Source organism: Centroberyx gerrardi, chromosome 23 (genome assembly GCF_048128805.1).
Source record: "Centroberyx gerrardi isolate f3 chromosome 23, fCenGer3.hap1.cur.20231027, whole genome shotgun sequence".
Classification (NCBI taxonomy): domain Eukaryota; kingdom Metazoa; phylum Chordata; class Actinopteri; order Beryciformes; family Berycidae; genus Centroberyx; species Centroberyx gerrardi.
The window spans coordinates 22,527,381-22,554,074 of NC_136019.1; the positions used below are offsets into that span (position 1 = coordinate 22,527,381).

General features: G+C 40.5%; 1 protein-coding gene and 1 non-coding gene across 3 annotated transcripts; both read left to right on the forward strand.

Moving 5' to 3' along the window:
• Nucleotides 1-3,475: 3,475 nt before the first annotated feature.
• Nucleotides 3,476-3,557, forward strand: trnal-aag (transfer RNA leucine (anticodon AAG)). The gene has a single exon. It is a non-coding gene; the product is annotated as a tRNA-Leu (tRNA).
• Nucleotides 3,558-3,961: 404 nt separating this feature from the next.
• On the forward strand, nt 3,962-21,155 carry snapc2 (small nuclear RNA activating complex, polypeptide 2). Of its 2 annotated transcripts, none has more exons than XM_078291625.1 (7): nt 3,962-4,205; nt 5,173-5,346; nt 6,986-7,109; nt 8,722-9,720; nt 11,722-11,810; nt 19,566-19,957; nt 20,098-21,155. In XM_078291625.1, exons 1-7 carry the CDS (start codon nt 3,990-3,992, stop codon nt 20,114-20,116), a joined length of 2,013 nt encoding a protein of 670 aa, XP_078147751.1. In that variant the 5' UTR covers nt 3,962-3,989; the 3' UTR covers nt 20,117-21,155. The 2 variants fall into 2 exon arrangements, with proteins under 2 accessions (XP_078147751.1, XP_078147752.1); XM_078291626.1 differs by having other exon boundaries at nt 9,568-9,720.
• The last annotated feature ends 5,539 nt before the right edge of the window (nt 21,156-26,694 follow it).

Sequence of the window (26,694 nt, forward strand, 5' to 3'; positions counted from 1 at the left end):
AACTTTGCAGTTTTCCAAGAAGAACACTAAGCACATCTTCCTGACGTTTTATGACAAAAACATCTAGTTTTGCTTTTTTCACTCCAGATTTTCTTTGTTCTTCTTTGATGACAGCTGTTTTAATAATGTCCTCCATTTCTGAAAAAAAAGAGTACATGGTTTTATTTGCATTTACTTTACTCTACATACGAACATTAATGACGGTCCTGGGCGAATGTCACTTGATGGTGGGCCTGGACTAACACTGATGGTCCTGGGCAAATGTCAGAGTAAACGCCTAGCTGGCCCTGAAGTTACATTGATGTCCGATGCAAACGTTATTAGAAGTTATCAAACGTCATTACTTAATAAACCTCACTTATGTGAAAAGGTCGTGTATACGAGTGTGTGTATGTGTGTGTCAGAGACATAACGTTACATAAGAAATATGCTATCAATTGTGATAATGAGAAGGGTTAATGCACAGGTTGCTGAGGTGCAGGTCTGGTCGGTAACGTCAATCATTCAGAAAAATACCGCCAGACACACGCTTGGCTCCGATACAAATATTGTTTTATTGAATATGAGAACCAAAAGAAAAAACGTTTCAGCAGCAAGTTGCCTTATATAGAGGTAGAGCTAAGTCGTAAATATCTAGTAACGTCTATTTTCACACATATTTCTTAACCATTAAAGAGAACCCACAGAGGTTAAATACATATAATAATCCCCCCACCCAAAAATCGTTTGTAAAATCAAAGCAAAACTCACCTTTTCTTCTTCACGCCAGGGCACCTAAGATGAAATGACGATGTTGCATGGGAACGCAAAAGTATTGCAAGGGAATGCAAAAGTATTGCGAGGTAACGCAAAAGTATTGCGAGGTAACGCAAAAGTACTGCGAGGTAACGCCAAACATATTGCGAGGGAACGCAAAAAAAAAATTCTCGCCGTGACCCTAGGGGGGCTCCGTAGTCTTCAGCCTGCTCGTCATCTGGGGCCTCATTTATAAACGTTACGTACGCACAAAAGAAGGCGTACGCCACTTTCTAAGCAAACTTTGGGATTTATAAAAAACAAACTTGACGGGAGAATGTGCGCACCGCCACGGAAACTTTGACCCATGCGTGCACACATTTTGGAGACAGTGGGAAACGGCGACTGACATAGCAAAGCAGTAAAATAAAGCAAAAAGTGGCATTGTACACTCAGTTAACTTCCAGGCCGACTCCACATCAACTTAGAAACCCCTCTAATAATAATATTCCTTGTCAGAAGAACGTCTAGGCTACAACTAAATAGTGTCTTTGTTGCTTTCGTTTGAAAGCCGATCATTTGTCCAAAAAGCATCTACATGTCATTATAGGCTGACATGGTGTGAATTAGTCTCAAGTAAGTGCATTACAGTCTTTTAGCAGAGACCCAGTTTGTCACAATTAAATCTGACAAATTCAAGGTGTTAGGCAATTGGACTGGATGTCTCAAGGTAATAAATAATTATGCGTTATGACGCACAGGGCGCATTGGAGACGCCGGTGCCAGGTGCAGCGTCCTCTACAGCCAGCTGTTCACCCCGGTCGCACACTGTCTGATCCCCGAGTCAGAAAACGAGAATACAGAACTTGTCTATGCGTTTTTTATTCAAATCAAATGAATGTGAAATGCTGAGTGCGTGGTTATGTTCACTCTTTCCAAAAACAAAAGGCACATTTACGATACCTGGGTATCGTAGCAGCATCTCATCTTCCTCTCTAACGTTAAGTCAGTGTCACGCTGTTTTTCTGGCACAATGCCACTAAATAGGGTTTCCCCCGTCATCGAGGTGTAACGTTCAAGAGGAGAGAGCTCCGGTATCTCCTCGCCCAGCCGGTGGTGCTGACACAACAGTCCAATGCGTTTCTTGGCGTCAACCTTTATATCGGACAATTTCTTTTTTATTTTTATAAAGGGTTCTCCTCTCTGAGCTGCAGCATTAAATACTGCTGTGACATGTTGCCACTCAACAAACTGTTTCTGGTTGGTGACGCCCGAACTGAGGCCACCGGGGACATTTCTCTTTTCCGTCTGGTCCGGCTTTGCCAATTTCTCACACAGAGAATGGAATGACAAGTACATTTACATACACATCAGTATTCATTCAGGGCGTTTCATTGACCATATATGGTTAATTGTAGGAGTTAAGGGGCAGAGTATGAGGCTCGCGCACGTGCGCAACATTTCGAGTTGATTGTGATTTATAAAGGGAAACCTGCGTAGGACGTGCGTGCGCACTGTGTTATAAATCAGAATATTTTTGTGCGTAAGCACTTTCTGTGTTTCGTCCGTACGCAACCTTTTGACGTGAATCCTACACACAGTTTTATAAATGAGGCCCCTGGTCTGTTACTTTTCAAAAACTTGTCCATTGTTGTAAGTTTGCACTAGCCAGGTAGCTAGATGCTAAATTTCAGGGACACAGCAACGTTGTGGTGTTTAGACTGGCAGGCGCGGACCGTTAGCGGGTCAACAATGACAATGAATGTGATGATGTTTTGAATGGTAGGCAATTAGAAAGATGGGCATGGCAAATAAGATTTCGATATGAAAGGAAAGGATTCAATTATATTTGATAATAATACATATAATTATAGAATAAAATAATAATAATTATTATTATTATTATAAGACTGTATATAGACTGGTTGAAAACTGGAACCACACAGGTTGTAAACTGGAAGTAGACTGGTTGTAAAGTGGTTGGTAGCTGATGTAGCTAGCTAAATTGACTTGATGTAGCCCAGAAACAGGAGCTACAGGCTGAAGAGGGTGTGTGTGTGAGAGAGAGAGAGAGAGAGAGAGAGAGAGAGAGTGTGTGTCTGTGTGTGAGAGAGAGAGAGAGAGAGAGAGAGAGAGAGAGAGAGAGAGAGAGAGAGAGAGAGAGAGAGAGAGAGAACGTTTCTGTGTGCATCTATTTTGATCAAGCTTCAGTAACTTGGGCAGTTGGGATGGGGTGATGCAAGTTGGCCAGGTGAGCAGAGTTCACCTGGCCAGAGTGAACAAAAGGCGTGTTACGTGTTATGCTTTTACCCTTTATATTCAATATTTATGAGATTGGGGCTAAATGGCGTGTTTTTCGAGATAGCTGTTTTTTGTATTTTCAAATACGAAAACAAAAACGCAGCTAGCATGCTAGCCTAGCCCACAAAACCTAGCTGTTGTGGAAAATGAAACAAGTGCATATTGTGTCAACACAGTTTTCCTGTGCATCAACCCTCTTAACTTTTGGTTATTATTAGGACCCCTTCAGTGTTGCCAGATGGAAAAAAATATTATAATGATAGTACTGTACAGTACTGTTTTATCTCTATGTTCATAGTATTCTGTTACATCACCACACGACCATCTTGGTAGGCAGGTGATTGTAATAAATTGACAGATGATCACAATCAAATAACAAACACTGTGTATATTGTAAAACGTTACTATATATAGGCCTACCTTCGATGTCGTGGTTACTGGTAGCGTGGCCGAGCGGTCTAAGGCGCTGGATTAAGGCTCCAGTCTCTTCGGGGGCGTGGGTTCGAATCCCACCGCTGCCAAGGGTTTTGTGATTTTGCAGCTACTTGTGTAGCAGTGTTTTCATAGTGTAGTCATTTAATAGTTATTATTGCTTTAAATGCTTCGCAAGTATAAGCATGTGCTATTGCGTTTGGTCTTTTAACTGTAGCACTGTTGATGGTTTTTGCGCAAAAATCTGTCGGTTCTATTTGGACGTGCCTATTGCCGTAGAATGTAGGCTGTTCTTCCGGCAACAAGCATGCAGTCGTCTGTCCGACGTGAGGAAGGCCAAATGCAGGGATTTTAAAACGCCAGTTATAAATTAAGATTAAGCTAAATTGACAATCAGTAATGCTTTTTTGTTGTTTTACGACGCAACTACCTAACTGTGTAACCTAAACTAGAGGTTCTTTAGTGGAACTTGCACTTAAGTCTGGTCTTTGAGAAGGCTTCTACTAACAACGTGAGTCAAGATGAAGCCGCCGCCTCGGACGCGATCCAAACCAGATCGCTACCTGAAAACTGAACAGATATTGCAGCACCCACGTAAACGCGTTTGTACTTGGCAACGACACGAGCAACAAAAACTCTTGGCTGCCCTGAAAAAGCTCTACAAAACCGCTGGATCCAAAGGCGACATCGATTATGCTTTCTTGAAAAAAATCGTGCCCAAGAGATCTATTTCAGAGGTAATTTAAGCCATGGATATTCTCTCTGTGTCTGGTCTAGACCCAATACGGACTGTTTATAGTGTGGACAGAACGTTTCGCCAAACTCCACTTAAAATATCTGGCGAGATAACATCTTGTAAAATATGACTTAAGAACTTTTTCTGTATTTTCTCTCTCTCACCACCAATTGAGGTTTGACCAAGTCAACGTTGCTCAAGTCCCAAGTCATTCTTAAGTCTTGAGACACAAGTCTCAAGTCAAGTCCCAAGTAAATCCATATGTAGATTAGCCTACCAAGTCAAGTCCAAATCAAGTCCATGTCATTAATTTCAAGTCCCAAGTCTAACTGTAGAACAGCAAGTCAAGTCAGAACAAATCAAAAGTCCAGTATCAATTAAAATCTTAAAGAAAACTCAATATCTAGGACTTTACAATGCAATATGGTTTTAATAGTATAGAAATTTGGTAAGGGCATCATGGGTTTGATTTCTATAATCAGTTTCAAGTTCAATAAATTCAAGTCATTCCATACAAATTCAGAAAACAGAATTTAAATTCAGTCGTCTGCTGGAACAAATCTCATCACTTTCAATCTAAGTCATTTACACAAACACAAGATCTCAAGTCAAGACTTTAGAAACCTTTTCATGTCATCAAGTCATCAAAGTACAAGTCAAAGTCAAGTCCCAAGTCACCAGAACCCAAGTCTCAAGTCTTTTCTTCATGCATCAAGTCAAGTCTCAAGCAATTAAAACTGTGACTCGAGTCGGACTTGAATCCAAATCACTTGAGTCCCCACCTCTGCCAATTTCCCCTAGGGGATCAATAAAGTGCAATCTTGATCTCTCTCTCTCTCTCCCCCTCCCTTCTCTCCCTTCTTTTCTTCTTCTGTGTCTGTACACGTATGGATTGTATGCATTGTTTAGACACTGTCAGGGTTTTACACAGGTCTAATAACCACACCCTCGTTCCTGCCTCCCCTTAGATCCACTCTGTGGTGGAAGCTCTGAAGACCAAGGTGATCACGTCAGTGAACCACCAGCTAATGAGGCAGAGACGAGAGGAGAGGAGAATCAAAAAGCCCATTGAGCTATGGACAGACATGGCCTCTGTTGTCACTGGGACGCTGGAGGAACCCATCTCCATTGCTTTTTCTCAGGTACAGTAAGCCTCTCCTCTCCTTCTGTGTCTAATCATTAGTTAGGTATTTTACATGAGTATTGGCCTACAGAAGGAAATGTGTAACGTAATTCTTTACGATAATTACTAGGGATGCACCGATGCCACTTTTTCAATGCCGATACCGATTACGAGTATGAAAGTTTAAGTATCGGTCGATACTGAGTACCGATCCGATCCATTACTTTTACTGAACAGTGCAGGCTTACTTCCTTAGTTTGGGGTCAATGGACAAAATTATTGAGATAAAATCCTTGTTTTTCCCACTGTTTGAGAAATACAGGCTTCTATGTGTCACAAATGCATAAAATCAAGACAGTTTGCTTTTATTTCTTACATGTTACTCATGGCTTTCGGTATCAGATTTTAGTCTTGGGTAAAATCTCCGATACCGATATTCCATTTTAGCCTGGTATCGGCACCGATACCGATACCAGTATCGGTATCGGTGCATCCCTAATAATTACTGTAATCTATGATTATAAACAGTCACAATAACGTTCTCAGGCATTGTATCAATCTGTGTTTGCATGTACCTGCATTTTTGTCTCTCTTACAACACAGCTTGGTTATTAGCTGAATTTCTCCAATTGAAATGACCTAATGTGATGTGCTCTGGCTCTGTGGTGCTGTCCTCTAACACAGTGATTCTCAACCTTTTTCATATCAAGAGATGAGATTTTGTCTCTCTGACCCAAATCTGAGAATATTTTTATTGCTAGATATGATTTTGTCCAGAATTCGATGACTATCTGTATTGTAGGTAGAGACATAACAGTGAAACTATGATCAAAAATAGTCATTCTTCTACATTCTCTAATTGTGTTAACTTCTTGTAAATTAAATAATAGTGAAGTTTAACAATTTATCAATTTGCTGGGGACCCCCTGGAACCCTCTCAAGGACCCCTGGTGGTCCCCAGGCCCCACGTTGAGATACCTGTCTGTCCTCCTGTCCTTGTGATACCTCTTTGTCACTATCCTTTCTCTTTCTCGAAAAATGTTTTAATAAACTCATCTGGAAAAATAGACACGTAGGTAAATTGTAGTCTTAACTTGACGATCCTTCGAATGCTTGCAAATGCAGCAAACCAAAGTACAGTAGTTTCACTTTATTGTTCTAAGTTGGCATGGGTAAACAAAGCTGCATTTGTTATGCTAGCATTACTGCAGCTATCACTGGCTAACATTATTTTTCCATGACTTATCTGCCCCAACTGGTGTTATCAGAGTAGTCATCAACTGGTTCTGTCTGATTTCATTGCTAACAACAAATCAGTAGCCCCACACAGGGGTATATGTCTATCCTACACACAGTAATAAGTGGCTATTAGGAAACCTAGCCAACTTAATTGAACTGCACTAACTAGCTACACTGAACAACAACTCAGCACTGTCAGCTTGGCCTATAACTGTGACAGAATCAGAACAAAATAGTGAGACTGAGGATGACCCAAGAGATTCTATTTGTTCATCTTGTAGCACAGCCAGCCAAGTGTTTTCTTGCTCCTCCTAGGTAGGCTACTGCGCTACAGAGGACAGCTGAGCTAAATTTGAACGTGTCACTCGTGGTGGTCATAATTATTTTGACACTATGTTCATCTCCTTTCTTTCTCCCAGCTGCTGATCGTCTCGTCGTCAGAGCCACGCAGCCTGAGGAACTCCATCCCTCATCAGGTCCAAAGACCGACCGCAGACCAACAGAAACTCGTTGGTCGCACCATGCCTCACCCGGCAGCCCAAGGTATGGACCTCAAACTCATAACCTCTAATTATAATTTGCCGATATATTGGGTTGATATTGGGCTTTTATTAAATATGAGATAGCCTGTGTTTTTCACCACTGGTATGATGGAGGTTCCTCCCTCACCACAGCTACATGAAGTTTTATAGTCTTTGCACATTTAATTTATTAATTTTAGTGGTCAGTAATGTTTATTGTAAATTAATTCTTTCAGAGCTGCTCTGGGTTTCAGTGGAGAGTTGTAGTGTGCCATGATGGTCTGAATGCTGTTTCAGAGGCTTGTCCACCCTGACAAGGATAAAGTTCTGGGCAGAAACACTGAATATACTTGGAATGTTTTTGGCATAAAAATGATCAAATTTAAAAATATTGAATATCAGCACAAAATATCATCTGTCGGCAGCTTCAGTACAAAAATATTGTAATAATTATTTAACAAAAACAGATTACAACATCTTGGCCATTTAGCAACAAGGGGTTTTGAATATGTATTTATTTTAATTTTGTCTTAGTCTGTTCACACTAAAGGATAGTCTGCGTCGAACAGCTAGTCTTATAGGGAAAGCTAATTAATATTAGCCACTTAATGCCAAGATTAAACTCCCCAATTATTTGAAACTTGCTCTACATCCACCATGGCAGCTTTGGATTAGAACAAGTTATTAGAACAAGTTGTGTTGTCTTGATTTATCTTAATATTTCAGGTAAGTTTCTGGAGTCTATCTGTTCGTCAGTGGTCTTGTTCAGTCTGAATCTACAGGAGAAAAAGACAGAGTTTCCAACAAGCTTGCATATGAAGAGTGAGAGGGCCTGATCATACTGATAATTGGTTATTGTCTGAATCATCTTTGTGACAAATCTTATTGTTGATGGGTTTTTGAATGAAATTATAAATTCACTTATTTTACTTTCAGTGACCCCATATCATCTGGGTTACATGTGTTTGGCTAAATTGCTCTTATACGCGGTTGAAATTAGGATGCATATGTGTGCATGTGAGACTTAACAGGTGGTTATTTGCACGGGGCCGTTCGGGGCCTTGTGCGTACTACAGTAAACCTCTATGGGGAAAAAAATTGACAAAACTCACAGGACATCCAAACTCGGTGCTCTACGGCACAAAGTAAAAAAAAAAGCACAGTTTAATAACTCTTATTACCCAGCTATTCAACCTACCATTTCAAGAGCAGTGTTTATTTTGAAACTAACTAGTTGCTTGCTCTAAATAGTAACTATAATAGAATAGTTGAATATGAAAGTACATTTACAATGATGTAATTTACAAACATTAACAATAGACTCATGTAAGATTATTGCTCACATGGTCTGATAGTGATATACTGACATACCATTTAAAAGGATGGTGGAAACAATGTGGGCTTGGGCATCCTGCTGCCCCCTTCTTTAATGTTCCCCTCTACTTTTGCAGTGAAGCTTTTTCTGAACTTTGAAACTCATGTGACAGTTTGGTCCAAATTAAATTCATTAATACAGTGAAATAATCATTTTGCGGGAATTTCTCAGCCAAGGCAGAAGGCAGTATTGTGTTCAATACTGTGAAAAAAAGTGCATGTTGCAGCTTCAACAACTGAAGAATCTTTTCTTCCTTTAGGTGAGCTTCCTCCCATCAGCACCAGCAATACAGCCCCTCGACTCCTGATACTCAAGACGCCCACCCCAACCATCGGCCCAGCCAGACAACTCCCAGCCTCATCCCAAGTAGTTAGAGTGCCCACCGCCACAATATCTCCACCCCGGCAACAATCTTTTACACCAGTGCCTGGGACCTCATCTGCTGCCACCTCCACATCTCAATCTGTCGCCACCTCCCGCCAATCAGGCACAACAGAGATGGTCGTAGCTCCGGCTATATCCCCACCCCAGTCCGCTACACAGACTGTGACACCAATCTCTTCAAACCAAGCTGTTGACGCCACACAGCTGCCACAGTCACTTAGACTCACACCCATTTCTAGTGCTACAGCATTAGTCAAAGTTATGAGCTTTGGCACTCCGATCATCCAGACTACTTCACAAACCACAGAGCCTCTAAAAGTGGTCAGATCGCTTACTGCTACCACAACACAACCTCAACCAAAGGCACATACAATTACTGTTGCATCATTGTCATCAGGGCTACCCTCCATTGGAACAGATAGGCCCCAGCCACAGCAACCTCCAGTGGATACATCCACTGTCTCTTCCCAACCTCCCAGCCATACTGCCACCCCGACTCCGGCCTCTCCTCGTGTGTCACCACAGCAAAGCTCTACCACCGCCTCTGCAACTTGTTTGAAATTCTCTTCATCCATCCCTGTCATACCCTCCTCATCTTCCTGCATCCCCGCCAATCTTTCCTCCATCTCCACCATTTCCCCACCCTCTGTCTCCTCCTCCACTTCATCCACTGTCTTGCACTCCAACTCTTACAACCCTACTACCTCCACCCCTGTTGCAGCCCTCCATGCCAGGATTGGCCAGACCAGCGAATATGCCAGAAGTGATAACCCCAGGAAATTTGGCGTCAAGTCCATTGTGGACTTTGAGAAGATCTATCGCTACCTGAGCGTTGTCCACAAGGAGAATGAAGAGTGTGCTCTCACTCCCATGGGTGAGCCTGAGAATTTCTACCTATTTTTCTTCATCCTTTAACTTTGTATCATTATCTGGGGCTGCAACAAGTGATTCGTTTTAGAAGTGGTTATTGTGATGATTAATCAGTTCGGCGGCATTACTACTATCGTTACCATGGTCATCACGAGGCAAGGTCAGGCAGTCAGTCAGTCAGGGATTCTTAGTGAGATGATGTGCTTCATCAGTTGGCCTCTAGAGGGCATCTTTGACTAAGAGGTGCAGTGTTTCTCATACAGAGGCACAAAATTAAGTTGGTCAATGGGCTGTAGGAAAAAATAGACATGAAAATACAAAAATACTAAAACACTAAAAATGCTTTGCAATGACCCAGTGGATACAACCAAGTTAAAGAAACATCATTCACAACAATAGTAATATATACAAATTAAATACAAAAAGTACACATGTCATCAACCAGGGCAGCAAGATAACAGTAATCAAGTCATTCGTAAAACATTATCATCGTCATCATCACCATCACCATCACCATTGTGACCTCATCGTCTGTAAATTAAGTAGGGCAATTGCCATAGGTATGAATGAATGTTTATTCCTGTTTGTCTTGACTCTGGGGTACCTAACCTGCAGGCCAGTGGTAAGAGTCTGCAATTAATAATAATTAATAATTGATTACATTTATATAGCGCTTTTCAAGGCACTCAAAGCGCTTCACATATGGGGGGGGGGTAACTCAACTCATCCACCACCGGTGTGTAGCACCCACCTGGGTGATGCACGGCAGCCAGTTTTGCGCCAGAACGCTCACCACACATCAGCTATCTCAGTGGAGAGTAGAGGACTGAAAGAGCCAATTAGGTAACGAGGGATGATTAGGTGGCCATGATGGAAGGAAGGCCTGTTTTTTGGGGGGAATTTTGCCAGGGCACCGGGGTTACACCCCTACTCTTGCGATAAGTGCCGATGGGATCTTTATTGACCACAGAGTCAGGACCTCGGTTTAACGTCTCATCCGAAGGACGGTCAGACAAACTGTAAAACTGTAAAGGACTTGTGGAGTTGTCTAAAATTCAACTTATCTATCACAGTTCCAAGATACTTATCCACAATCTCCACCACCTGCCCCTTGATAATCGTACTTTGAGGGGCAGGTGGATGACATCTGAAATCAATGCACGTGCTACCTATATTGTCAGGAGCAGGGCTGGTTCTGGTTTTGCAGTGTCTGAAAAAGTTGACCATATCATTCACATTAAAAGGAAGGGGAGGAAAAGCTGACACCATCAGATTAGATTTTAAATCAGCAATCACATCATTAAAATAGTGAACATCAAACCCACAATAAAACTGATCCTGAGGCAAGGACATGTCAGAATTATATCCATCAAGCACCACCTTTTTGCTAGACTTTTTCCTGCAGACCTACAGCAGTTTTCATTCCATCTCACACAGAGCCAAGGTGGTTAGAACCAAGTTCATTTTCAATCTTGTCCTTGTACATCTGTTTTGCTTTCCTTATTTCCAATTTCACCTCCTTCTGTAGTCTTTTCTGTTCAGAAAGATCGCCATCCTTGGAAGCCTTCCTTTTCTTATTCAACAACCCCTTCAGAGACTTGCTAACCCAAGGCTTGCTATTTGGAAACACTTTCACAGCCTTGTCCGGGGTGACCATGTCAAACCATTTTGGGGAAACCCCGGTTCCTTCTCCTAAGATGGAATTTATTCATTTTGAAGAATCAGGCATTTGTGACAGCTCAAGATTATGTGTTGGAGGAGGCGAATGTCCCTCTACAATAGAATGCAGGTTGGCATCCAGATCTTCTGATTCACTTTCCATGTTTGTTATGGTTCAACCGTCCACTTTTGAACAGTTCCCTTCCCGCATTATGTTCCGCCCTAATATCCTGTTTCAATCGGAAGTATGTGGAATTACAAACAAGACACCATCACAATAACATTCCCTTGTGACTTTAATGAAGTTAAACTGTTTTGAAAGACTACATTCTCTTCTCGCCTACAGAGAGCGCTATAGTGTTGGACCTACTGATGTCTCTCCCCGAGGAGCTCCCCCTGCTGGACTGCAACAAACTGCACAGCCATATGATCCAGGTACAGCTGCTGCTACAGACTACTCAGTAGCACCCTTTACATTTGGCATAACCATGTATTTCATATCTGTATTTTTACTATATATGATTTAGTTGGATTACATTTACACCTGACATAAAAATGCATCTCCAGGGCATCCTGGTGGCTCAGTTAACTACAACGTCCTGGATTTGAATCCAGCCTAGGACTTTTTTCACTTGTCATCCCTCTCTCCCAATCTTTTCTGTCTGACTCCACTGTGTGCTGTCAGATAAAGGCAAAAATGCCAATACATATCCACTATACATTTTCTCTTGCCATGCATGTCACTTCCTCCTGCAAAATTAGGATATTGTCATATTATATTTAATATTATGTCATATAATATGTATGATGTAATATATTAATAATATCATATAATATCATAATATATATAATATATAATATATAATAATATTTATGTTGGAATTATAAATCAGTGTTTCCCACAAAATTCAAATCAATTTGTGGTGGTGGTGGGGTTTTTTTTTTATTAAGAAAATACGCAATAAAGAATAAAGGATCCCATTACCTGGATGACCGAAAACCTTCTGAGACATCAAAAACTTAAAATTATCTTAAGTGCTGTATTTTAAATACTTCCATTGTCACACAATACCTCAATACCTGAAAATTAGCTAAAGTCCTCCCCTTCAAATGGTTGTCAAACAAATAACTTAAAGACCTGAAAATATCTAAAGTGCTCCCTTTAAAGTATTTAGTGTCAAATACTAAACAACTTAAAAATATAAACAGTGCTCCATTGCAAACAAATAACTAAATAACTGAAAAATATATACATAGTGCTCCATTGCTACACTTTAAGTGACTGCTCCACAGGCTACTTGTTGCAAAGTTTGCACCCTTTGATTCAGCATCTTATTTTACAGGGCTTTCTGGAAAGAAAGCTCCAATGTCCTATCATATGGGGGGGCATTTATGGATAAGCTGTTTTCGGAGGTCTGTTTTCATCTGAAGATAAACAAAGCAATTCTACAAACTAGGAAAATGCATAGATGATTTGTTGTGTCTAGTCTAGTTTATTTAGCCCTTTTATCACAAGCATGTCTCAAAAGGGCTTTACATAGCATCATGTACAGTACATGTCATATACATACTACATACACATATACATACTTAATATGCATCATTAACTACATCATATACTACGTCATAAATATCTTTTTTTTTTTAGTAGATCATATACATCATATACCATCATACACACAAACACTCATGCCTATGGGCAACTTAGGGTCTTCAATCCACCTGACCTGCATGTCTTTGGACTGTGGGAGGAAACTCAAAACTGCAAACTCCACACAGAAACGACGGGGGCAGAGATTTGAACCCACAACCTTCTTGCTGTGAGGCAAGTGATCCTCTACCCTGTTCATTGTCAAGAAATGACATTCACAGTTCACACTGGAAACAGGGATGACTAATGCAATGCCCACAAGGAGACTCAGGCAGGAGTAGAGTTTGGCCCAATTATCAAATTTGCTTGCCAGCAGACTCCTGATCTCCTCCTGGTTCTTGTTCTTGAAACAACATTTGGTTTACCATTAGTATGTTGTGTGTGTTGACTGTAGTCACAATCAACTTAACCTCCTAGTACTGTATGTTGAAGGCTTCAAGTCCTTGGGGATCATCAAGGTCCTGATGGAGGCAAGACAGAAATGATCCAGGGAGTGCAGTCTGTCCAGCCTCTTTGATGCTCCTCAGAGTCTGAGTCCAAATTGTGGAACCTAAATTTAAAAAAGAATAGCTGTTTAGTATTGGTCAGACATACAGACAACCCTCAGTGTACCAAATCAAACAGATTTTAATAAATAGATGTGCAGATTTAACATACCTGCTCCTTGATATGAAGAAAGTTCACATTCGAATTTTGAAAGATTTCTGACAAGCATGTGAGGGGCAAAACATCAGCCTGGAGGTACACCACTGCAACAAATCACAAGTAACACAGAATATGTAGAGTCCCTTTGCCCGTGGACATTTTTTCACCTCTGCCTCCTCTGCCAAGGCTGCAAGGACCACACTCAGGTTCCTCTGTAGGATCTGATGGCCTGACATGCATAGAGAGCCACCGTGTGTCCTTCACCTCCTGGAAATGTTGCAATTATAGAAATAATTCTTAGTTATGAATAGACAGGAGATAATTACTATATCAGATTACTGTATTATTACCTTTATTTTCAAGTCACTGACACCCAGGGTGGTGTATGCTGCCTTGAGTGCTGCAGTATGATTTGCACTGTATCTGAAGGTGGTCCCCATGTAGCTTACATCATTTGATGAGTTCTTGCAAGCAAGGGCCAATCTGGGCAGCGCAAGCCACAACCACAATCTTTGGGGAAGCTGTCTGTACGTTAATTTGCAACCCGATTTACATGCCCTGAATTTGAATAAAATAAATTGGTGACAAACAACATGGGATACAACAAACAAAATAATCTCACATGGGCATAATATCATTATCAATCCGGTCAATCCCAAGTCCATAGAGTTTCTCTTTCTTTCTTTTGATGGCTGTCATAACAGTGTCTGCTTTGCCATGGACAACAGGGACCAGGGCCCGTATCCACAAAGCTTCCTAGTACTAAGAGTTGGTCCTAGTGGAGAAAGTCTAAGAAAATTCTGAGAGTGATGACGTTTTCTAAGAATTTCCCCTTAAAAGTAAGATTAAATCCTAGTAAAGATAAAAAATATTCACAAAACATCTTAGCCCTTAAGAGAGCTCCTAAGGTGGAAAACAGTTAAGAATAGATAGGAGGACTTTTAGGAGGCTTAGGAGTTTCTTAAGGAGAGGAGAAAATATCTGAAAGACACACAGGCAGGGGAAATGTTCTCCAAACACTGAATGACTGAGTTAGTTAAACATTACATTGTGCAGGGATGATATTTGTGCTTGATCTCATTAAGATGCACTCACATTTCCCACTCAACAAAGTAACGCTATTACACCATTAATGCTATTATTATTATGAAAGTTATCACATGTTAAGATATTTGGCAACAGGCACAATGCAACAGTACAGCAGTAATAATTTAGGTCTATGCAACCGCATAGCACAATAATCATACAAACAATTACAGCTCTTTGACAGCCTCATATTGTGACGCAATTTATGTAATTCCCACTGGACGTGCGCACCTTGTGCGCCAACAAAACAGCAGTGATTGTTTGACAGAATGTTTGTGGATACGGGCCCAGGTCCAGGAATTGATTGAACATGTGTTCCTCTGTATCTTTATCACAGCTCATTAACAGGAAACCTTGATTTATGAGATTCTGACATCAAAATCAGTCAAAGTGCAAAGTACCGTAATGTTAATGCAGCATTACTATTATAATACTAAACAGACACACAGAAACATGTCTTCATAATTATATGTGGCATGACAGAGGACACCTCAATTTATAAAAACTGTTTCCAGTTTAATAGACTGGGAATAACACTTTACACAGACACCAGATCAGAGAGGCCCTTTTCACAGGGTCCCGCAAAAAACTGAATATTAACTTGTGTCCTACAAGGTAATGCAGTGGCAGAAACACACTCATTGTCCCACATGTCCAACATAATGCACTGCAGCCAGATACAATCATATTGATTGTCCCACAATCATCCAGTAGCTGTGAGCCAAATGTGATAAAGATTGGATAAAATTTCGGAGGAGTAGGAGTAGCGAAAAAACTGTTTTAGACAAATAATTTAAAATGGTGGAAAATCTAGTCAGATGGAAATGGCCGTGGCCTATATAGATAGATGCAGAATTTTGATTCTACGACTTACAGTTCAGAAGTTATGGACCAAAATGCAAAATGGGTTGTTGTAGCGCCACCATCAGGTCGATTGGTGTAAGTGTTTTTGCCTGAGTAGTGGGTGAGACTTTGAACCTATCTGCCAAGTTTGGGAGCTGTAGCTCTTATAGTTTCTGAGCTGTATATCGTTTTATGGCAGAATAAGAAGAAGAAGAATCCGAACATAAACCATAGGGTTCCCAGCACTTTGTGCCTGGACCCATAATAACTTTATTTATATAGCACTTTTCAAAACAAAGTTACAAAGTGCTTTCCATCAAATAAAATAAAACATAAGAAGAGTAACAGTTACAATAAAACCCAACAAAGGAAAAGCAAAGCAACAAAGTAACGAATAAAAGAGCCAATAAAATTAAGCAATAAATCCATAAAACAATAAAACCAAAAAAGATCAAACACAGGTAAAAGGGGTGCGGATAAAAATGAAACTATAAGAAAGCCTTTGTATAAAAGTGAGTCTTAAGAATTGATTTAAAAGACGATACCGATTTTGCTTGCCTGAGATGCTCAGGCAGGGAGTTCCACAGCTGAGGGGCCCGGACCGAAAAGGCCCGGTCACCTTGGGTAATAAGACGGGTAGGAGGAACGACTAGAAGACCCCTGTCTGAAGATCTCAGGCTGCGTTGTGGCTTATAGGGAACAAGCATATCTAAAATGTAGCTAGGAGCCTGACCCTGTAAAGCCTTAAATGTTAAAAAATCTTAAAATCAATTCTAAAACTCACAGGCAACCAATGGAGAGAAGCGAGGATGGGTGAAATATGTTCCTGTCTCCTAGAATTAGTCAAGAGCCAAGCAGCAGCGTTTTGAATTAACTGGAGGCGGGAGATTGTCTTCTGGCTCAGCCCTGAATACAGAGAATTGCAGTAGTCCAAACGAGATGAAATAAAAGCATGAGGTGGGGGGGGGAGACCTGCAAGACAGGACATGATAAGAGTTAAATTGACTGATTCACCAGGTTTAAATGGGACATATAACTGGGTATCATCTGCATAACAGTGGAATTGGATATTGCGTCTGCAAAAAAATGTGACCCAGGGGCAGTATGTTATGGAAAATAATAACGGACTGTTACGCCCGGCCTAGGGGAAAACCGAGCATAGCATAAAAGTGACTCCCCTCTTTCCCAACTCCCAAAGATGACCAGTGCCACAGCAGGTGCAGTCCAAACAAAATTGATTTATTTAATCACTCTTCAATACGGTAGCAAAACGTCGGGGGGAGCACAGCCAAAATAACAAACAAAACGATCTATGAAAAAAAGGTAACTAACTTGCCTAACTTAAGCAAACGAAAACAAAAGTACAATCAGCTTCCCTGCCTCCCTATCAGAAACAAGAGAAAAGAGAACAAAGAAAAAAAGGCTTCTCACCCCTATGGCTACCGGGACTGCTCTTCCAAAAGTTATTTACATTCTTAATAACAACGTCAATCTACACCACTAGGTCAACACAGTATTCATGTGGCAAAGCACAGCACGGTCCGGTTGGGAGCCAGGAAGGAGAAGGAGTGAGCCGGCATCGGACAGACGCCCTTTTAAAAATAGGCGCCATCAGTCTCCCGTCCAATCACCAGCCGCCACCTGCAACTCAACAAACTGGAGAACATACAAACGGGGTGAACACCACCACCCTCAGGCAGGGAGGGATAAACAACAAAAACACACACTCAAATACAAATTATGACCCAGGGTCATAACACGGACCTAAAACTGACCCCTGGGGGACACCACGAGAGGGGGGTCGAGGAGGAGGAAGCACCTCCAATTACTACGCAAAAGCTTCTATCAGAGAGGTATGAACGAAACCACTCAAGAGCCTTCAGAGGCTTCAGGCTGGCTAGCCAGATAGCCATATGTGCTTCCAGCATTCTTATTGGCAAGATTGAAATCCACCAAACTAGCAGCTTGTTCAATGCATTTTCCCATTAGCTAGCTTGCAGCCAGTCCGTTTCTAGTACACAAAAATGATACATAGTCTGCATGAAATAAGTATCTATGACATGGTTTGGTGTCACAAAAATGTAAACTTTGATGATGGGGGGTTTTGGGGAGTTGTGAGTTTTGTAGATTTTTCAAAATATTAGCGATCTCTGCCGAGCCTCTGCAGATCGCGCATAGCGGTTGCCACGGTAACGAGGGACTCAACAGCGTTGTTACAGCTTAAATACTGTACAATGCTAAATACAAGCCCTTAGCCAAGTAGATCATTTTAGGGGCTTCATGCAACGCTCCTAAAGAAACTACTCTATTACTCACCGGTTGATGCGCATGGGGTGGGGCATGTCCTTGGTGGCTCAAACTTACATTGAGTGTCCTTGGGCCTAGTATCATGTACATGCCACCTTAAAAGTTTCAATAAAGTCCTCTGCTTTCACAAAACAGCTTTTTGGAGCTGGGAGCTACAGCTACCGCTACCACGCTGATGACGACTGCACGCACAGGTCGCGTCAGCGTCATCAGCGTGGTGATGCGACATCTCACTAAGCGTTACCTGACTGACTGACTGACTGACTGACTGACTGACTGACTGACTGACTGACTGCCTGCCTGCCTGCCTGACCTGAATTTGGCTCGTGATGCCCTCGGCTGCTCCGTTGAAAAAAACGCTAGAATCCTAAAATCAAAATAGAAAAAAGCATCTTTAATTCAGGCATCAGGGGGATACAAGGAGATACTGTGGTGAAAAAGGTAAATCAATAACATGGTCAAAAAACTATGACAAGATCCCCAACTGGAAAGGAATGGAAATAATTGAGCTGAATGCGGCTTAATGTGGTTTACTTACCTAAAACTGATGAAGAAAAATCTGAAATGAATAAGGGGGAATTCCTATCCTAATTAATTACTCTGGATATAAACCAGAAATACTGCTTAATGTGGCTTAATGACCTAAAAGTAAGGTGGAATGAAAAAAAAATATTACAAGTGTACTTGGTGATATGAACAAGTTTAAGATCTAAAGCCGCTTTTCCACCGCATGGTACCGGCTCAACTCGACTCGACTCTACTCGCCTTTTTTGGTTTTCCATTGGGCAAGTACCAGGTACCAGGTACCATATTACCTGGTACCTGGTACTTTTTTTGGTAGCACCTCCGTCGAGGTTCCAAGCGAGCTGAGGCGATACCAAAAGGTGACGTGAAAACACTGCAGACTACTGATTGGTCAGAGAGAATCGTCATCATTGCGCAAACATATGCTAACGTTAGCTACCAGGTTAGCTTACCCTCTTGCGTCGCCTTTGTAGGATTTCCCAAACTCTCCTGTTTTTTACAGCAGTCGTTTGTCTTGCTGCCTTCAGCCTCTTCTGAAATAAAATCTGTCTCCTTGCTGTGACTAACAGCCACACACCGAGAATCAAGAACACCATCCCTTCGATATCCTCCATTGTTGCTGTGTGTGTCGCGTTGAAGATGGCGTCACGGCAGTTTCATGCAGCGTCGCGGCATCGCTATGACGACCAGTTGTGGGTGGGGGGGGGACATTGAGGGGGTACTATCTGCAGTGGAAAACCAAGTGGTACTACCAAAAGTGAGTAGAGTCGAGTTGATTTGAGCCGGTACCATGCGGTGGAAAAGCGCCATAACAAGTAACATTTTTCAAGTCCAAATTCAGTGTGGCTAAATAACCTAAAATCAAAATGAAAGAAAAATGCATCTTTAATTCAGGCATCAGGGGGATACAAGGAGATACTGTGGTGAAAATTTCAAGTTAAAGGTAAATCAAAAGCTATAATGTGTTTAATTAATGGCTTATAAGCTTTTTCTGTATGTTGTCTTTTGTATGTGTTGTTTTATGCCTTGCTGCTCGCAGATTTCCCATTTGGGACAATAAAGTCTTGAATTTGTATATATTTTTTTTAAATGATAAGTCTAATTTTATAACCCCTTTTTCCCCACCACTCTAGGTATACAGTTGTCTCTCAGCCCCCGCCAACTCCAAGATGGCAAGAGAAATGCTTAAAGATGAAAAGCCAGAGAAGGAAGGCAAAGATCAGCATCACATAACACCATTGCATAACAGAGACTCACTTCAAACACAGACAGAAAGTGGCCAAGACACTGGTCCAAACCCAGACCCGGACAGGAACAGGATGGATTCCACCAGTCAAGGAAATGCTGCTGGGGGTGGAGCTGACAATAGTGTTGCCATGGACAGTGCAGGGAAAACAGATGAACCAGGTGACGGACAAGCTGAGAGCAATAACACATCCAGGCAACCTGGGGACTGGGAAAAGGTGGGACTGTGCCCCCTCAACCCTTTCATGATGCCACTGAAACTGCTGATGCGGAAACAGAAGTAGGTAGAGTTAAAAATGATACAACAGATTTGCAACACCTCACAGCAGCTGTATACTATAATTATAGAATACATTTTTTTTTATACATAAATCTTTGATTCAAGAGTTTAGCTATAGACTTCGTCACTATTTGTCCCAGAATTACAGATTGGAGATGAGGACTGCAGCAGTACAATGACATGTTGAGACCTGAGCCTCCCTAGAACACATGCTTACATCTTTCTAAACAGTTACTATAAAGTACCGAAAGATTGAAATGATACAAAATGGATGTCTGGTTTTAAAGCTGCACTAGGCAACATCGCACATTGGCCGCCCAAAATGGCAGCGAAACAACAGTTTGAAAAATTTGAACTTCAATACCCAGAAATCCTGTAATGTGATGTCAGAAAACTGCCACAGCTCTGTGATGCTTTATTCCAAATGATACTAAAGGGACAAGAGAGGTAAAAGATCTAATGATGAGTCCAGCTTTCTTTGGACAAAGCGCTTGCTCACTGCTGTTTAGGAGACACTTTCACTGTTAAGTTTCAATCCGTTACTCCCTGTATGGAGAAGATTTCCCACCAGTGACCATACAGACACCAGAATTTAATTTGGGCAAATAGTGTGAATCTACTATGTCTTAATTAGTGGGGATGGGACGGTCTTATCTGTTGCAACCCCACTTTGTGACCAAGGCTGATAAAACGGCTGGATTTTACATTACAATCTTACCTAGTGCATCTTTTAATCTTGCCTTCATGACAAGATAACAAGTTTGCTGAACTCTAGTAATCCAGTTTCTGTTATTTGTTGTTTGGTAGATTTGCTCTGTGCAGATATAGGTGGGCTTTAGATTGAGCATCATTGCAATGGCACTCAGTTAGTTTACAATAATAAAAGTCTAATACACAGAGTGGCCTGGTGTGGTGAAAAAAAACCCACAAAGCTGCAATTTTGGTGTTGTTTTTGTTCGTATTCAATTTTTTTTTCTATTTTTATGGTTCTTGCCCTTAAAGCCTCTTAAAACTGACTGTATAATTTCTAAAACAAAATGTATTCATTATTTAATTTCGTGAACAGATATTACAGATATTGCACTATGCTCTAATGCTGCTGTTCAGTTCATTTAATTGTTAATATCAAATTATGCCAGCAGACATTTTGTTCAGTTGGACTGCTCATTTATGGTGGTGTATATATAGTATGTGTGTTAAATAGAATGTTTCTATGTTATATGAATATTGTAATAATTCACAAATAAAATTTTATTTTTGCATTAATATTAACACGTGCGTTGCAGTGTCTGTGTGAACAAGCCATATGAGGTTATCAGTTTTATTATCATATCAGCGGATTGTCTTATCAAAGATTGTGTCTGTAACCTGACTATCTCAATCCTACTGCTTTATTATACAGTTTGCACATGCACTTTCTGTTACTGGAAATTAGGAGAGTTAGCCTCTTGCTAAACAAGAGTGAAATTATTGCAAATTTAACCTAACTCTGAAAAAGACGTGACCAGGCTTGAGTATCTAAAAGACAAAGACATTGTAATTTGTAACAGTAGGTGAATTTTCCTACATTTTACTTTTCAAAAGGCTACATGTAATTACACCTCATTTTACAACAGGTTTACCTCTGTAAACCTTTGTACCTTTCTAGAGTATGGGCACAGTCACTGTTCTCTGCAGGCCTTTTGATGTATTTAGCATACCATTATAAAACACGTAATTACTGTCCTCAAGGTCTGATTGGTTGAGTCACCTCTGAAGATGTTATAAAATACCTGATAAACACACACCTTTGACCACTTAAATGTTACATTAAACATTATAGCACTGAGAATCACCATTCATTCTGGTGCTTATGTGTCACTTGACAATCACGTTTAGGTACTCTTCAAGAACTAAAAAAAACATTGAATTATTATTGATTAAATAAAGGAGTTCTTGAACATTAGCATTCTCTTTTTATTACAATGGTATATTATAACATGCAGTGAAGAGCTGGCAGAGGCCTGGTGTCCTATCTACCAGAAGTCTCTGGACTTGCATGCTGTTCCTTCCACCTGGAAAAACTCTATTATTATTCCTGTTCCCAAAAAAGCATGCTGTAAGGAAAATAATGACTACCGTCCAGTTGCTTTGACTTCAGTAGTTATGAAGTGTTTCGAGAAAATCATTATCAGCCTATTGAAAACAGAAGTCAGCTGCTCACTAGATCCTTTTCAGTTCACCTACACAGCCACCTGCACGGGAGCCCCCCAGGGTTGTGTCAGTTCACCTGTCCTTTTTACCTTATACACTAACGAGTGTAGAAGCTATAACCCTAACAATCACATCATTAAATTCTCAGATGATACTGCCATCTTAGCTTTAATGAAAAAGGATAGCGATCTATCTGACTACTATTCAGAGATACAAAGGTTTGTAAAATGGTGTGATGATAGCCACCTTGTCTTGAATGTTAAAAAGACTGAGGAGATGGTGTTTGACCCCAGGGGAGTTGGTGACCACAGGCCTGTGGTCATCCACGATGAAACCATCTCGCAGGTCTCCTCATACAAATACCTTGGTGTTTTTATTGACAACTCATTAACCTGGAACACCCATGTGGACAGTCTCTGTAGCAGATTACAACAACGACTGCACTTCCTGCGTCGACTTAGAGTTCATGGTGTTGATCAAAAATTTATGTTAGTCTTTTATCAGGCAGTCTTAGAGAGCCTTATCAGATACAGCATCACAGCTTGGTTTGGTAACCTCTCCGTGCAACTAAAGTCCAAACTGGTCCGATTGATGCAGACTGCATGGAAGATTATAGGGGTAAGACAGCATTCATCCTTGCAGTTTACTTACGAACAGGCTACTCTAAGGCAAGCCAATAGGATAGTTACTGACCCATCCCATGTTCTACACACTGAGTATCAGCTACTGCCCTCTGGGAGGAGGTTCAGAGTCCCTTGTTGCAGATTAAATAGATTTAAAAATTCATTTATCCCCAGGTCAATAAAACTTTTAAATAGCGGCAGATAAGAAAAGGACGAGGCCAAGATGGACACTGGAGATTTGTGCAGATCTTTGCTTTTATTTATGCGTTTGTTTCTTATGTTTGTCTATAGGTGCTTTTAGGAACCTTGCTGTATGTTTTTATTTACTAACATCTTTGCATGTTTTTTGTATGTGGAATGTTTTGTCTTTTACGTCTGCAGCATGGGTGAAAGCCCAAGCCAAATTTTCCACTTTGTGGGACAATAAAGTTAATCTTGAATCTTGAATCTTGAATAACCATTTTGGAAAAACAATAAGCCACTCTCAAGGCCATACTTAGTAATTTACTTAACATCGTGGCTAACAACTGTTAACTAAAATCTGTCTAAAACAATAGATAATGCAAATACATGTTTGCTAAATTAGAGTTGTGTAAGATAAGAGCATAAAACTGGTAACAGCTGTATCATTAAAGCCAATTTCATACCAGGTGTGATTTAAAGAGGCGAACAGTTAGCCTCCATTCATTGGGCCTCATGCAAGAACCACTAGTACGCACAGATTCGTTCGTAAATCACTCGTACGAGCGATTTACGAGAACTTGCCGCATTCACCAATTTTCTTGGATTTAGAATTTTCTCTTAGGTACGAACAAAATTTACGAGTGGTCCAGACCTGTCGTACGAGTCACGTACAATCAACCTGCCGTTCTCCAAAGCAAAAAAAAAACTTTGTTGTTGACTAATGGATTGTATCTCTGTCACTTTGAAGAAATGTTGAGTTTGAATATATAAATGACTCTGTAAAGTAATGTATAATCATGTTGAGATTAACCAGTACAGTGGTTATAGTCATAGGAAAAATAGCAAGGGAGCACTGTTGGCTTTTTCAAAAGAAGGTAGTGCGTAATTTATTTTACCAGAGCCGCATAAAATCTCATAAGTAGGCTATCCATCTGGGTTACATAGTAGCCTATAAGTGCGCTCAATACAAAGACAAAACAAAAAACACTAATTTGCCAGGTTATTTGACAAACATTCAGATGAGACAAAGGCAAGGTTAGATTGTATTGGGGGAAATACATTATAGAGGGAGATAAATCTGATTTCTAGGCTATTTTACTCCAGTTGATAACGTTAATGTGGGTGCAAGTGAATCTAAACTTTAAAAAGAGAAATGGCTTTAGGTCTTACCAGGTTGAGGTGCAAGTCGCTGTCCAGGGCGACATCGCTGAACACCTGACAGCTATATCGCCAATTATGGCAGCTATAGGCCTATTCTTTCATCTGTCTGTGTAACGGAGAATTCCTCCTGGCCCTCCTGTTATAGTCATGGATCGCCTTGCTTTTTGCATCTAATTTCATGTCAAGCCATTTCTTTTTTTTTTATTTCTGTGACTGTGCCCTAACGACAAATCACTATAGTCCTATAATATTCCTATAATACTCCGATATGGACTTAGTGTGTCTGTGGTACTCAATAGTGAGTTTATACTGACCTTATCATGGTATTTTTGTCTTCTGTAGTATCACTATAATATTCCTATAGGGAATTAGCTTTGTTGGGATATTTATTTAGTATTCATCTAAAATGTATAGGAATACTATAGTTGATTTTCGTAAGGGAACGCACAACAGACAACACTGCATTAACAGCACAAGTTATTTTCTCCCATTCCTTGGCTTTAGCAGGACCTTTGATTCCACTATTGAATTATATTAAATATTATATGCTTTGGTTGACTTATTTCTGATAGTAGGACTTCAGTCTCAGAGCTGGTAGACTTCTCCTTAGTCTTCCGTGTCATTTTTATGAATGAAGCTTCCCGACATATGGGCCGGACGCCTAACCTTATATAGTATTATAGGGGCGTCAATTATGCTAATTGACTATTCTCGTGAACGCGCGTTCATTTAGAACAAGTGGAATTCATCATGTTTACGCAGGTCATTTACGACTGTTTTCTGAAGATACGAGCATTTGGTGAATCTGACGTGGCACACTCATACGAGTCCACCTCACGAAAAAAGTACGAGAAATTTACGATAAAAACACGAAAATGTTCTTGCATGAGGCCCATTGTCTATGAGAAGTGCGTAGTCACGTGCATATGGCATGATGGGATAGGAGGCACCACGAGCCAGGCCCACAATGCAATGAGAAATGTAGAAAAAATTTATTATGCAAATGAGCCCAATGTTCTCAAGATGAGAACCGCACAAACTCGCCCAGTCATTAAATTGTTGTCCTTTTGTCCTAGTTCCACCTCATCTTTGAATGGAAGATGGAAGAGATTATTATTGCAGCTGTGTCAAAATTTCTTGAATTATATGTCCTATCTCTGTCAGCTTATAAAGATAACATAACAACATAATGCATGAAGGTAAGGGCAGAGATTGTTGGTCCTCCTGGTGTGTTACGTTACCTGAAGTAGAGTAAAACACTTTTGCTGCTAACTTTAGCTCTGGTAGGCAAGTAATGTTAGCTTGCTAGCCTACCTATCCCATCACATCCAGTGGCTTAGCTCTCTAGGGCAAAGCATAATTTCAAAATTATGTTTTCCTGACATATGATGATGGATTTATGTGGGCAAAATGAAGAACATGATAAAATACAAAATAGGTCTAGATAAACAAATAATGTTAAACACGCTGAGCATTTGCTTGGATGCTTGTGCCCAGAACACACAAGCAATGACGTAATAGAGCAAAGTGACACAAAGCAGTTGTGCTTGGTCTGCATGTCAGTAACTGCATGTACTGTTAGTAACTTCAGTGACCAAATGAGGGTGATAAATGACGTTGGAGTGTTAAACAGTATCGGAGAGATACAAGGTGTAAGGTGTATGTATGTAATAAACTTGTGTGTGTCACTAGGTTTTATATCTTGATCTCCCTTCTAATCTCAACCAGTCCTGCTGTGACGTTTCTCCACACCTTGACACTGGGTGGATCCATGTAGATAGAGCTAATCTACTGAAGACCAACACTTTGGAGAGCATATGTAGGTATGTGTATGCCTGGATATTTATGTGACCATTGCGGAATTTCATCAGTTGGATTTGAGTGTTTTGTGTCATTGATCACTGAGTGGGATTTTGCCTATTGGGATCTAATCTGGTCATGGCATCTTCCTGGAAGCTGATGATCATCTCTGCTCTACTCATCTGCCCATGTGTTGCAGAAGGTAAGAATAATTAACTATATTTGAGTTTAAGTAGTGGACATGAGATTGCCCTAGATTTAGCTAAAACAGCTATAATTTTTGAGGTGAAATATATAACCCCTTATTTTCAAGTAATCCCCAATTTTTCATAATTCCCTTGGGCTTTATCTGACCAAGCTCTAATTAAGTTTTTGTTTTCCTCTTTCTTTTTTTAAACCAAAAAGCACTTTTTCATTTGGTCTGAGATTTTTTTTTTTTTAAAAAGTGCTAAGGTACTCCTGCTCAGTTTGGACCAGACCCACTGATTTGAATTTTTACGCCTGATCAAAGCTCTGTTTTGATGTAAAAGAAATCAACAGACAGTCAAACCCTCATAACGCTCATGCTGTGACGGATTAACATGGTATCTATTCATGGCGAACAATTTTGCCAATATGACCCATAAGCTAAGCCTAAAATAAATTCCAAGACTTTAGATTTTTTTAAGTACCTTTGAAAAACTTATCATGTAACTGTAATTTATATTGATGCCCAAATTGGCATATGTGGCCATTTCACATGCCTGAATTTAGTTTGCAAAAAGCTAAGCAATCTGT